The sequence below is a fragment of the Marmota marmota genome, unplaced genomic scaffold, assembly GCF_001458135.2.
Source record: "Marmota marmota marmota unplaced genomic scaffold, marMar, whole genome shotgun sequence".
Classification (NCBI taxonomy): domain Eukaryota; kingdom Metazoa; phylum Chordata; class Mammalia; order Rodentia; family Sciuridae; genus Marmota; species Marmota marmota.
Window position 1 is genome coordinate 1,698,632 of NW_026000079.1, and position 13,621 is coordinate 1,712,252.

At 51.4% G+C, this 13,621-nt stretch overlaps 1 protein-coding gene across 2 annotated transcripts in view; it reads right to left on the reverse strand.

The window, feature by feature from the left end:
* Positions 1-293: 293 nt before the first annotated feature.
* Rhbg (Rh family B glycoprotein) overlaps positions 294-13,621 on the reverse strand; it is an 18,065-nt gene continuing 4,737 nt past the window's right edge. Inside the window, exons 3-11 of one of the 2 annotated variants that reach the window (XM_015502725.2) lie at positions 7,633-7,819; positions 7,075-7,225; positions 6,814-6,961; positions 3,407-3,573; positions 3,005-3,142; positions 2,751-2,884; positions 1,902-2,023; positions 904-977; positions 294-739 (exon numbers count right to left, since the gene is read on the reverse strand). In XM_015502725.2, coding sequence (XP_015358211.2) covers positions 671-739; positions 904-977; positions 1,902-2,023; positions 2,751-2,884; positions 3,005-3,142; positions 3,407-3,573; positions 6,814-6,961; positions 7,075-7,225; positions 7,633-7,819 — 1,190 coding nt within the window. In that variant the 3' untranslated portion in view covers positions 294-670. The remainder of the gene's footprint in view (positions 740-903; positions 978-1,901; positions 2,024-2,750; positions 2,885-3,004; positions 3,143-3,406; positions 3,574-6,813; positions 6,962-7,074; positions 7,226-7,632; positions 7,820-13,621) is intronic. The other variant, XM_048814695.1, reaches the window with a different exon arrangement.

A 13,621-nucleotide genomic window follows, 5' to 3' on the forward strand; every position in this document is an offset into this window, starting at 1 on the left:
GTTCCCATGAGGGCCCCCTGGTCCTGCTCTGCTCAGAGGCCACCCCAGTTGAGGGTCAGAGTGACAGCTGAGCTGTGCTGGAACAGACACAGGCTCTCCCTGTCCCCGGAGACACAAGCCCAGGCCAAGGCTCTGTCTCTTAAGACGTGACCTCCTAGAAAGAGATCAATGGACCCAGAGAGGAAGGATTTTTTCACCACTAGGATCTTTTCCTTCTTCTGGGTTCTAGCGCTGTGAGTTAGAGGGAAGAGGAACTTCCCATGTTCCTAGGACACCAATAAAAGGAGTCAGAATCCTTGGTGAGGGTGGTGTTTATTACCCCAGGGCACTGAGCCTGGCCTAGGTTTCACTGGAACTGAGTGACACTGGCCCAAAGGATTGGCAGGCACTTGTTCTCACTTTGGCTTCTTCTAACCCATGTGCGGGCTGGTAGGGCAGTGGGGTGGGTCAGCTGGCCAGGCTTCCCCCACCCAGTTCCCTCCTGTCCCTCCACCCTCTCCAGACCTTCTAAAGGACATCTTCCGGGGTGTGTGTGTGTGTAGACAGGGGATGCTGGGGACTGAACCCAGGGTGTGGCACATGCTAAGCATGTTCTTTACCACTAGCTACAGCCCCAGTCCCCGCCATCATCTTCTAAAAAGAGAATATCCTCTCAAGGGCTGGCAGCTGGTTAGGCCCGAGTGTCTGGCTCCTCCACACTCAGGGGTCCCTGGGCTTCATTCTCATACTCCCCAGGCACCTGGAAGGCAGGAAGGGGACCAAGGGAGAGCTCCAGGGAGCTGCAGGCCACAGCTCAGGGCTGTTGGCCAGTGGAGAGAGGCAGACAAAGGATCAAGGGGCAGTGGGGAGCACAGGAGGTCAAAGGGCATGAAGGCCTGGGGTCCAGGGCTGTGACTGCCTCACCTCCCAGTAGATCTGGTCCTCATAGCACTCAGAGTCTGGGGGGGCATCCAGGCAGGGCAGTCTCAGCAGGAGCCCTGGTGGTGGGAGGGAAGGACACGTGAGTCTTCTCTAACCCCAGCCCCCAGGAGAGGTTGCCATTCAGCGCCCCAAGGGCACAAGGGGGCTGGAGGCATGAGGTCAACTTGGCACCTGGCACAGGAAAACCACAGCTGCAGTTTTTGAGCACCTACTGATGTGCCATGAGCTTCCTGAGAAACCACCGCAGCCCTGTGTGGTGGATCTTATCCCTGCATTTCAGACAACGTGACCAAGGCTCACGATGCAGTTGGTAAGGGGCTGACCAAATTATTATTCTGTCATGAGCCACTGCGTTTTCGGTGGCCTCCCACATAAGAGAAGAAAAGGAGTATGCTGCAAATCAGTTCTTACATGAATGAACTGAACCTAGAGAATGAAAATCTTGGGGTGAGAGCAGGAAAGTGGGGATCCTGAATGAGGAATTATTTTTAAGGTCAGACATCGGGAAGGACTGCCTGACCTGGGACCAAGGGCGGTGTACCTCTAGCCAAAGGTTTTTGTGAAACCTCCATTCTCATGGTGAGCCGGCCTCTTCCCTCCAGGTCTCTGCCTGGGGATAGATGAGCCTGCCCCTGCTGGGCCTCAGCCTGAGGCTGGGCTGCCCTCTAGTGGCCCCAGGGAGCAGCACAAGGGAGCCAGCAGGACAAGAGGGAAACTCAGTGGCACCCAGCTCCCCAGCCTCCCTGACACCAGGAGGGAGCAAGAGCCATTTGTAATCCCCCGCTCTAAGGAGGTTACCCTGACCCCTCCACCTGACCTCTGGCATAAGTTGGACACTCAGTAAGTATCTGTGAGCAAATGAATTAAATGCCAGGGACAAGGGACTCAGTGGCCCTTCCTCCAGAGACTCCCTCTCCTGTTCTTGAGTCCTTGGAGCTCCTACCAGTGTCCCCCCCCCCCCGCCATCCAAGACCACTCACCTCCAAGGCTCCCGCCCACAATGGCCAACACCAGTGTGACCAACAGGCCAAAGAGCTGATATATGGCCTGAGATCTGGCAGTGCGCTGGCCCTCGGCTATGAGTGGGAACACGCTCTCCAGGCTGCAGGGAGACCAGGTTGTGAAGAAGCAGGGGTGAGGGACAAGGATGCAGCAAGGATAAGGGCAGGTCCCATCGGTGGACAGCCGAGCAGCCAGAGGGCTTCCGGGAAGCCCCTTAGGCAGGCTCACCTCAGACCTTGGCTTAACCAGGCCACAGCCTGCAACTCCACCCCTCACATGGAACAGACACACACCTTTCAAGGCTCAGTCCAAGGTCATTTTTGCCCACCTCTCCTCTTAGTCCCCATGTGCAAAAACAGATCCCAAGGGTCATTATGTCTTACTGACCCTTTAATAACACTCCATACTCTTTTGAAATCATTTGTTTAATGACCTCCTGTTGCATTTGACCAGGACAGTGCCTGGATTGGTCTTTTTCACTCCAGTTTCCTTGGCTCCCATAATGTGAGTGGATGGGTGGGTGGGTGGATGAGTGGGTAGGTGGATGGATGGATGGATGGATGGATGGATGGATGGTGGGAAGGTGGGTGGATGGGTGAGTGAGTGGGTGGATGGGTGGGTAGGTGGATGGATGGATGGGTGGATGGAGGGGTAGGTGGATGGCTGGATAGGTGAGTGGATAGATGGGTGGATGGATGGGTGGGTGGATGAGTGGGTGGATGGGTGGGTAGACAGAAGATGGATGGGTGAAAATAGACACAGAGGAACAGAGTGACAGAGGGCATTCCAGAGGGATAATGTCAGCTGTGGATTGGGGGGAAACTCACCCATCTCCATAAGCATCATGGGTGGCTAGTCCAGCCACAAGGACCCCCAGAAGGGCCCCCAGGACCCCCGGCATTCCATGGAGGTTGTGGACACCACATGTGTCTTGGATTTTGAGTTTGGATTCAAGGACGGGCTGAGGGAGGACAGAATAAATAATCAGACTCCTGTCCCCTCCCACCTCCACTCTGGGCCTGCTGGGGAGGTGGGAGGAAAGTGACACCATGCTCTGCCCAGGCCAGAGACGCAGCTGTACCGTTAAGAACTTGTACCCCAGCGTGGAGACAGTCCCTGCCAAGAAACCAGCTGCTAGAGCCCCAAAGGGGGTCAGCATCATTTCGCCAGACGTCCCCACCACAACCCCTCCGGCCAGTGCTGCATTCTGAACGTGGACCTAAGGGAACAGGGAGGGACAGGTCATTGGAGACCCTTTCAAATTATCCACCCACACTCAACACAACCCCTCCACAAGACATCTACTGCTCCGGAAGTCCCTCTGCCATCTAACCTCTAACTCTCCTGCTTTCATAGTCTCCTATTCTGACCCCCCACCACCACCAGGGTGGATACAGCCCCCCTATGCTTGTTTCCATGGAGACTTCCCTGCAGAGTCTCTCTTCCCCCTGGTAGGTTGTCCCTCAAGGCCTTCTCCCCATACCATGTCCAGCCGCCCGTCCCCACTGATGAGGGCAGACAAAGCAAAAGTGCTGAGGGTGCTGGCCGTTAGGGAGTAGTACGTGTTGAGGGCTGTCCGATGCTGCGTGTCCCCCAGCGCAGTGGGTGCAGAGTTGAAGCTAGGCCAGAAGATCCACAGGAAGATGGTTCCTAAATGATGGGCAGCCAGGCAGAGTGAGAGAAAACGAAGGGCTCCCCCTCATGGTGGGAGACGGTAACTGCAGACAAGACACCTACTCTGCAGCCTGTTTCCTCTGCAGGTGGGGCTGATAATACCTCCGCATAAAGTGAGGATTGGAGGACATGGTGCAGATAAACACAGGCCATGGCCTAGCAGGTACTAAGTGCTTGACAAGGGCTGACGTGCAGTACATTGGTAAAGCTTGTGCCTAGTGCAATCCGCAGTACCACCTGCACCCCCAACCCTTAAAAAAAAAAAAAAACAAAACTCAAAAAATGGTATCTATTGAAGGGTACTGGGAACTACGTGATTGCAAGCCACAGAACATTGAGTTTTTGTTTTTGTTTGTGTGTGTGTTTTGCCTTGTTGATAGTGAGGCTTGAACCCAGGGGCACTCTCCCACTGAGCTACATTCCCAGCCCTCTTTTTTTTAAATTTTATTTTATTTCGAGACAGGGTTTCTTTAAATTGCCCAGGCTGGCCTTGAACTTGTGATTCTTCTGCCTCACAGGTTCCTGAGTAGCTGGGATTACAGGTGTGCCTTCTGAGTGTTTTGTTTTATTTTATTTATTTATGTTTTTGATGGTACTGGGGATTGAACTCATGGCCTCACACATGCTAGCCAAGCACTTTACCACTGAGCCACATACCCAGCCCATTTTATTTTATTTTTTAAAGTATCAGAAAAGGAGAGGAGCTAGGCATGGTGGCACACGCCTGTAATCCCAGCAACTCTCCCGGCTGAGGGAGGAGGATCATGAGTTCAAAGACAACCTTAGCAACTTAGCAAGGCCCTAAGCAACTCAGAGAAGCCTTGTCTCTAAATAAAATATTAAAAAGGGCTGGGGGGTGTGCTCAGTTGTGTTAAGCATCTTTGGTACAAAAAAAAAAAAAAAAACAGAGGAGAATAAAGACAAAGGTTACTGCACATGAGGCATTATTCTGGGTGCCTGATATCAGGAAAACAATTTGTTTTAGAACCTCAGCCACCTCCTAGAGAAGGTGGACTCGGCATGGCCTGTCTGCTCAGTAATGCATGTCCTGGGCCTTTGGGGTCAGAATCATGTGTGAGGTTCATGGACCATCCTGTAGGGAGAGGGGGGAAGAGCCAAGGGACAAGGTGCGGGAGATGGCGGAGGCCCCTGCAGGGTGGGCCAGCCAGGTAAGCGGCTTCAGGACTGTCCCTTAGTCTTGAGGAGCCTGCTGGGTGGAACTGCTCCCTGCAGCCCCACAGACTGGGGTAAAATGGACCACACTCACATGGGCTGTCTCTAATGGAGACTGGGGGACAGTGGAGGCAGGGACCAGGGTCCTGCCTCAATGACCTAGACGCTAACAGCCAGGAGCCAGGAGGCAGAGGTCTGAGAATGCCTGGGAATCCTGGGGTAGCCTTTGCACTTGAGGCCAAGCTTATCTGGGTCTCAAAGGTCAAGGAGATTGCAGCTGTCTATTTCACAACAAACCCAGAGGGGGGCAAGAAATACAAAATACAAATACTTTGTTTTCAGTACTAGGGATTGAACCCAGGCGTGTGCTTTACCACTGAACTACATCCTTAGCACCCTGGCCCCTGTCTTTTTTTTTGAGACAGGGTCTTGCTAATTTGCCCAGGCTAGCCTTGAACTTGTAATCCTCCTACCTGTTTCCTAAATTACTGGGATCATAGGCATGTGTCTCTCAAAACAAGTCTTTTTTTTTTTTTTCTTTTTCTTTCTTTTTTTCTTTTTTTGTATCAGGGGTTGAATCCAAGGGCACTTAACCACTGTGCCACATCCCTCAGTAGCTCATGGATTGCTGAGGCTGGCTTTGAACTGACAATCCTCTGGTCTCAGCCCCCTGAGCTGCTGGGATTACAGGTGCCATCTTGCCCGGCAGTCCAGTCTCTTTTTAAATGTAAAAATAGGCACTGCAGGCCCTGTTCAATGCCTTCTGTGAAAAATAACATGGATGTCCTCTGCTGATTGTGCAGTTTGTAAATGCACAGAGAGGAACAGAGGCACAGGGCCCCCAGACCAGCCCTACTGCTCGCTGGGGGAAGCAAAGATTCCTCCTACCCTGCCTGACAGTGCAGGGGCTTGCAGGGATGCTAGGGGGGAAAGCCCTCGTGGGTGGAAGACAGCAGCAGGGGCAGGCAGAGGTGGAGATCTGCAGGAAACCAGACCCCCTCAAATGCAGCTCAGCTGGAGCCAATACAGGGGAGGGTGAGTGAGCAGACTGGGGGGCTGTATGCCAGAATGAGGGTCTTGTTTCTAATGTGTGGTTGTGGGGGCCCTCGAAGATCTGAAGCAAGACGGAGGTGGATTTAGAAAGGCCCCTGGAAAACCGGGCATGGTGGTATACGATTGTAATCCCAGCAACTCAGAGGCTGAGGATGGAGGATACCAATTCCAAACCAGCCTCAGCAACTTAGTGAGATCCTGTCTTAAAATAAAAATTAAAAAGACTAGGGATGTAACTCAGTGGTAAAGCATGCCTTGGTTCAATCCCCAATATAAATAAATAAATAAATGGGACTGGGGGTGCAGCTCAATCTCTGGGTTCAATCTCTAGTACTGAAAAAAAAAAAAGACAAAAAAGGGGGTCCTTGGGATGGATCTGAGCCAGGTAGGTACCCCAGGTCTCAGTTCTAAGAATGTCATAAAACCATTAAGAATGATGAGCGGTTGGACATGGTGGTACATGTCTGTAATCCCAGCAACTTTTGAGGCTGAGGCAGGAGGATTGCAAGTTGGAGGCCAGCCTCACAACGTAGTGAAGGCCTAAGGAACTAAGTGAAATGCTGCTCAAAATAAAAAATAAGAAGGGCTGGGGGTGTGACTCAGTGGTTAGGCACTCCTGGGGTTCTATTCCAGGAGCGCATGCACACACACACACATAAAGACAAAGAACAGGCACTGGTGCATGCCTGTAATCCCAGTGACTTTGCAGGTTGAGGCAGGAGGATCACAAATTCAAGGCCAGCAACTTAGAGAAACCCTGTCTCAAAACATAAAAAGGGCTGGGGATGTGGCTCAGTGGTAGAGCAGCCCTGGGTTCAATCCCCAGTACTGCAATAAAAAGAGCAGATTCCAAGTGGGAAGAGTTCCCAGCTAGAAAGCCAAGGACCGTAGGCAGCACCCTAAGACTTTGCCTGGAGCTGGTCTCCTCCATCCCAGATCAGGGGGATCTGGAACCAGCCCCTGAATGGCATCCGTCACAGGAGGCCTCACCAATCATGGCAAAGAGGTCCGAATGGTAGATGGAGCCCTGACGGTGCTTGCTCTTCTCTAGCTGGCGCCTGTAGAGGACCCTGGACAGGAACAGCCCGAAGTAGGCTCCAAAGGTGTGGATAGTCATGGAGCCGCCCGCATCCCTCACCTGGGGAGAAGGAGCGCAGGTGGAGAGGCAGCCCACCCTGCCCGGCAGCTCGCCCAGCTCAGAGCCTGGCGCTGGCCACCCCAACACCCTCACCCGTTCCTGCAGACTCTCACCCCCAGGAGGTTGAGGAGCACGAACTCGTTGATCCCGAACAGCGCCACCTCCAGCAGGGTCATGAGCAGCAGCTGCGCAGGCCCCGTCTTGCCCAGAATGGCCCCGAAGGAGATGAGCACCGAGGCCGCGCAGAAGTCGGCGTTGATCATGCTGGTGCGCGGGGGAGAGGGCGGGAGAGGGGCTTCGGACACCGGCCGGGAGGGCCAGCAGGAGGCACCTCTCCCCTGGGTCCAAGGGACGGCCTCGCTCCTTCTTGTAGACTGGCCCACGAAGCCCACCAAGAACCAGAACCCAGCCAAGGGCGCCTCTCAACCCGCCCCTTTCTGCGAGGCCATCGCTGCCCCTAGGAGCGCTTGGGTCACAGCGGCCCCCAAATGTGAGCTGGGCTGGTCGTGGGTCAGGGATGGAAGGACACCAGGCAGGACACCTGGGGAAACCAACTGATGGGTCAGAAACAGGGCCAGGGACCAGCCTTCAAGGACAAGGGCTTAACTGTGTCTCTGGGGCAGGAGCCGCCCAGGGGACCCCAGAGCGCCGCTCTCTGCACCGCTGCCCACCTCTCCACGCCGACAAGGATATGGCCGCCGTGCAAGGAGTGCAGGAAGCCCTGCACCAGGGTGGACCACTGCAGGGCCAGGGCGGCCAGGAGGAAGGTGAAGCCCACGCTGCTGAAGCCGTAGCGCTGCAGGAAGACCATGAGGAAGCCGAAGCCCACGAACACCATGGCGTGCACGTCCTGGAAGCCTGCGAAGGCCAGGGGCGGTGAGCACCGCGGCGCCCGGGGCACACCCATAAACCCATGGGCCACCCTGCCACTGCCCCTGGCTCCTGCCAGCCAAGGCCGCCTTGAAGCAGAGTCACGCCTATAAAACTCCCCAGGCGTGGCAGGGCCACCCAGCCCAGAGCCACCTGCCCAGAGCCGGCCAGCTTGGAGCAGTGGGACCCAGACCATCCTTGATGCCCCCATGTCAGAGCAAGGGACTAGAACCTTCTGCTGTAAGAATTTTCTCATTCTCTGCCCCTACTCATTTTATAGCTAACTAGTTGAAAGTCCAGTGTGCACCCCGCTCTTTCCTGCAGCAGCCCTGGCCCCTCCAGGGCTCTAAATTCTCTTCCCCTTTGGTTTCTTTTCAACTCTATTGGTAAGTCCTTCTTAATTTCCAACCACCATCCCTATTCCTTTAGAAGCTACAACTAAAAAATAATTTGGTGACTAGCTTTAAATTGTTAACATAGATTACTTCAGAGAAAAGGAATTGAGAGAGGGGCAAGGCTGCTTGTAACATACAACTTCAACAGACAGAACCCCCTGGAGCTGTCTGATATGGAGACGGGAGGAGGGAGGAGCTTACTTTTTTTTGACTAGGGATAGAACCCAGGGGGGGCTCTACCACTGAGCTACATCTCCAGCCCCTTTTTATTAAAGAGTTTTTCCACAATACCCTTATTCTACTTATTTATTTTTATGTGGTGCTGAGAATCGAACCCAGTGCCTCACACGTGCTAGGCAAGTGCTCTACCACTGAGCCCCAGCCCCAGCCCCATCTCCAGCCCTTTTTATTTTTTTAGTTTGAGGCAGGCTGGCCTCACTTTGCAATCCTTCTGCCTCAGCCCCCCGAGAGGCTGAGTTTACAGGTGTTCTCCAGATTTACTTTTTTGGTTGTTTCTTTGTATAGTCTGAACATTTTAACTTTATAGATGAATGACTTGAACTTTCAGAGTACTAGTGGGTTTTCTGACAGGAAGATCGGGGGCCTCTTCTGTTCACTTTCTATTCTGTATCTCCCGGCATAAAAAGCTAAGCTAATAAAAATAATACACAGTGATATCAAAAATAAGAGAACCACAAATAATCATTAAGTAATTAGTATTAATTTGTTCTCTTACCTCTTCCCCACATCAACTTCTAAATAGGGTTTGAAGCAACTTAGACATTTCGTCACCTCATCTGGTCCTATTCTCTTTATCTTGGGTCTGTGTCGGTGGAGATGTCAAGCTATACTTTTGGCTTTAATAATAATAATAATAATAATAATAATAATAATAAAACTAAAGAAAGAGCATCATAAATGCTGTCATTGCATTTGCTTTAAATATTCTTTAGGAAAATTCCACAATGACCTCATCCGATGGGTCACAGTCAAAATGCTGCCACACACTGGGCTTGGTGGCACCTCCCAGCAGTTCAGGAGGCTGAGGCAGGAAGAGCAAAAGTTCAAAGCCAGCTTCAGCAACCTAGTGAGGCCCTGTCTCAAAATAAAAAATAAAAAGGGGTGGGGATGTCACTCAGCAGCTAAGCACCCCTAGGTTCAATCCCTGGTTTAAAAAAAAATACAGGTACACTAAATTTACTGTACAAATATACTGTATGAAATTACCTTCAGGCTATGTGTATAAAGGTATATATGAAACAAAGGAATTTCTTTAGACTTGAGTCACATCCCAAGATACTTTCGCCTCCTACATATAATGAAGTTCAAAACATCTTAGATCAGGCATATTCATCTTATACACATTTTGGTTGTAAGTGACCCCAAATCTCTTATAGAAAAATTAGATTATAATGGGAAAAATTTTTTTGGTTATTTAATCTGAAGAGGTATCCACAAGCTGGAAAATTGTTATAGAATTTTGTAATGCAATCAATAACTTTGAGAGAAGCTGACTTTTATGCTTTTTAATTTTTTTCTTTTGCGGTACTAAGACAGAACCCAGGCGCTTGTGCATGCTAAGCAAGGGCTCTGCCACTGAGCTACATCTTCAGCCCTTTTTAAATTTTATTTTGAGACAGGGTCCTGCTAAGTTGTCCAGGCTGGCCTGGTACTTGTGATCCTCCTGCCTCAGCTTCCCGGGAGCTGGGGAGGTGTATCCACCACACCTGGTTTTTATGCTTTTTTTTTTTAAAAAAGTGCTATATTTAATGTTGCATAAGAAATAGTTTTGTAAACAGGGGGTTGAGCCTGAGCTGGAACTGGAGGTCTGCAGCTAGGCTGCCAATGCCAGTAGCCAAGGGAGTGAGGGGCTGGAGACCTCCTGGCCTCACTACGTCCCCAACCCTGCACTGCTTCTCCAGCCCCCCTGAGGTCACCCAGAACTCACAATCCAACAGAAGGAAGCCACACGTAGACCTCAGCCTCCAGCCTAGTTTTCCTAAGCCTCGCAGCCTGATTTCTTTTCTCCTTGTACAAATAGTATAGAAGAGGCCATGTCTGTTCTTGTTCCCAAGGACAAGATAATGGGGGGCGGGGCTCCAGCACATTCATACAAGAAACCACTCCAGAACTTGTCTTGAATGGTGACGATGTTTAGAACTCCTTACTCAGGCTTGTTTGGAATCATAACTCGATCCTTGGTCTTTCAACTGTAGTCTAAACATCAAGGAACGCCCTCCCTGGGGGCTGTTCCAGACACAGCTTCTCCTTGAGCTCTGGTGGGTGAAGGGCTATTCTGGTTGAAGGCAGGAGGACAGATAAGGCCTCCCAACATTCCTTTCTGTGTGAGGTGGGGTGCAGCCTACCCCTCCCTAACCCAAGCAATTTTTTTTTTTTTTTTGCACCAGGGATTGAACCCAAGGGCACTCAACCACTGAGCCACATCCCCAGCCTCCTTTATTTTTTATTTGAGACCGAGTCTTGTTAAATTGCTCAAGGCCTCAGTAAGTTGCTGAGACTGGCCTTGAACCTGTGATCCTCCTGCCTCAGTCTCTCAAGTTGCAGGGATTATAGGTATGTGCCCAGCCCCAAGCAATCTTTGGTTAGAGAAGGTAAGAGGCCTCCAGAGCTCTGATTGCTCTCCACCCTTCCCTTACTGCCTCTCCCCAACCCAGCTAGGTGACTTCTATCACAAAGATGGGGCAAGGTGACAGTTAAAGCTGGGCCTTAAGCATCTGACAAAGTCAGACTTAAATTCCAGCCTCCCCACCCACTGGCCACCCCCTGACCTGTGACTTTGGACAAAACACTTAGCCTCTCTTAAGCCTCTGTTACATCATCTATAAAGTGTGAATTTAAAAAGGTATATACAAGGGGGTGGGGAGCAGGGAGGGAGGACCCAGGAGGCCAACTTCTACCATTTCCACTCCACCACACCTACCCTCAGGAGATCAAGGACCTGTATTCTCCCAGAAGAGGTCACAAGGCACTCTGGTCCTGGTCACATTACCCTATTCCCCCCCTCTTTTTTTTGGGAGGGGGTACTTTTGGAACCCAGTGGTGCTCCACCTCTGAGCCACGTCCCCAGCCCTTTTTATTTTTTATTTTGACACAGGGTCTTCCCAAGTTGCTGAAGGTCTTGCTAAATTTCCTGGGCTGGCCTTGAACTTGCAATTCTTTTGCCTCGGCCTCCCGCAGCTGGGATTATAGACATGTGTCCCAGTGCCCTGCTTGCTCCCACCTATCCTAAATCCCTCTTCCCATAGGTAGGATCTCGGGTGTGTCTAAAGTTGTACTGGCTAAAATTAAAAAATAATAAAATTATAAAACAGATCATCCATATTGTTTTCTTTAATATTCATTTTTTTAGTTGTAGTGGACACAATACCTTTATTTATTTATTTTTATGTGGTGCTGAGGATGGAACCCAGGGCCTCACATGTGCTAGGTGAGCACTCTACGCTGAGCCCCAGCCCAGCCCCCATATCGCTTTCTTTCTCCTGTTCCTTCTGTGGCCTGTGCGGCCCTGGACTCCTTTCTTATTTTCCATCCTTAGTCCTGTGGATTGAAAGGCCTGCAGGGTTGGGGAAAGGCTGTGGATGAGGATCCAGAGAACTGGTGCTAGACTGGCTCCTTTTGTAGCTTGCTGTGTGATCTCAGGCAGGTCCCAGGACCTCTCTGGCTCTCTCCCCACATCTGAGAGGGGTTGACCAGATAGGCTCTGAGGGCCCAGGTTACAGATACAAAGAGACCCCTGGGAGTGGACATGCCCTTGACATTGGCAGTCCTGGAGCTCATCAGCAGCTCAGGACTTCCTTTCATCAAATCGGTGGTTACACCTCCCCCTGACCCTGACCCTTTCCCATGGACATTGGGACAGCTGAGAACCGGCTCTTCAAAGCCCCAGGCTCTAGGGACTTCACACCTCCCTCCAGCCTGACCTTCCCCCACTGCAAGGTCAAAGTCCACCAGAATGGAAACCTGGGGCAGAAAAAGAGGTAGCTGTGTCGTAGAAGAGCCCAGCCCTGCAGCAGCCGGGGAAAAGGATGGATTCCAGGCAGAACTTGGGAACAGGCAGGGCTTCCAGGCCTTGTGTGACATCTACAGGAGAAGCAAGTGGCGGGCCCATGGCAGACAGCCCCTCAGACCTGTCGCCCCCCACCCCCCCGCCCCAGTATTGAGGATTGAACCGGGGTGCTCTACCTCTGGACACCCCCAGCCTTTTTATTTTATTCTGAGACAGGATCTCACTAAGTTCTGCAGCCTGGCCTTGAACTTGCCATCCTCCTGCCTCATTCTCCCAAATTGCTGGGATTACAGGTGCCACCATGCCCAGCCGGGTCCCTGCTTTTGATCCCAGCTTCCATGGCTCATCTTTTCCAGTCGAGGCTGGGGACAAAATGTGGGGCGTGAGGAACCGTAGCCCCTTCTGCCTAGGGTGGCTGGGGGTCTGGTGCGTCATGCCCAAGTCCAAGTCTCCACCTGAACCTGTCTATCCTCAGCATCGTGAACTTCATTTGACTGGGACTGGGTCAGGGTGAGGTGGGGACAGCCTGCCACCAGCACTGCATATAGAAAGTAGGGTAATGACAGCCTGGATGTTTTTATAGGAGACTGTCACACCCTGGGCCTTGTTGGAGTTTAGAACCTTCACTCTGAGGTATCCTTCTTCCTGTTGCTCAGATGGGGAAAACTGAGTCTCAAAGAACTGCTCAAGCATTTGTGATGGAGTCTGGCAGGTCTTGGTTCCAAGTGGCTGAGGCCCTGAGTTACAAGGCAGGGTACTCAACATTAAGGGACAGGCTCCGTCCCCATCTACGTGGTGAGGGGGGTTAACCTCCCCCTCTGAACCTTGTCAGTAGGCAAGTGGCCTTTGGTACAAGGAGCTTAGGATGCCTAAGCCTAGTTCCAGCTCTGTCACTCACAAGATGGGTGATGGGTAATGCCCCTCCCATGCCTTCATTGGATGTCTGGGGTTACTGCTCTGTGGTTAGCTGGTAGCTGCTTATGTCATTTTCTCTCTGGCTTAGAAGGGCCAATTTTGGGGTCCTGGGGAGAGACGCCTGAAGTCCAACCACTCTTGGATGCTTCCAGGTGTGAAGGTTTCATACAAAATACCTGCCATGGGGCTGTGGCTGTGGCTCAGTGATAGAGCGCTCACCTAGCATGTGCGAGGCACTGGGTTCAATTCTCAGCACCACATAAAAACAAATAAATAAAAGAAAGGTATTGTGTCCATCTACAAATGAAAATTTATATATATATATATATATAAATTTTCATTTGTAGATGGACACAATACCTTTCTTTTATTTATTTGTTTTTATGTGGTGCTGAGAATTGAACCCAGTGCCTCGCACATGCTAGGTGAGCGCTCTATCACTGAGCCACAGCC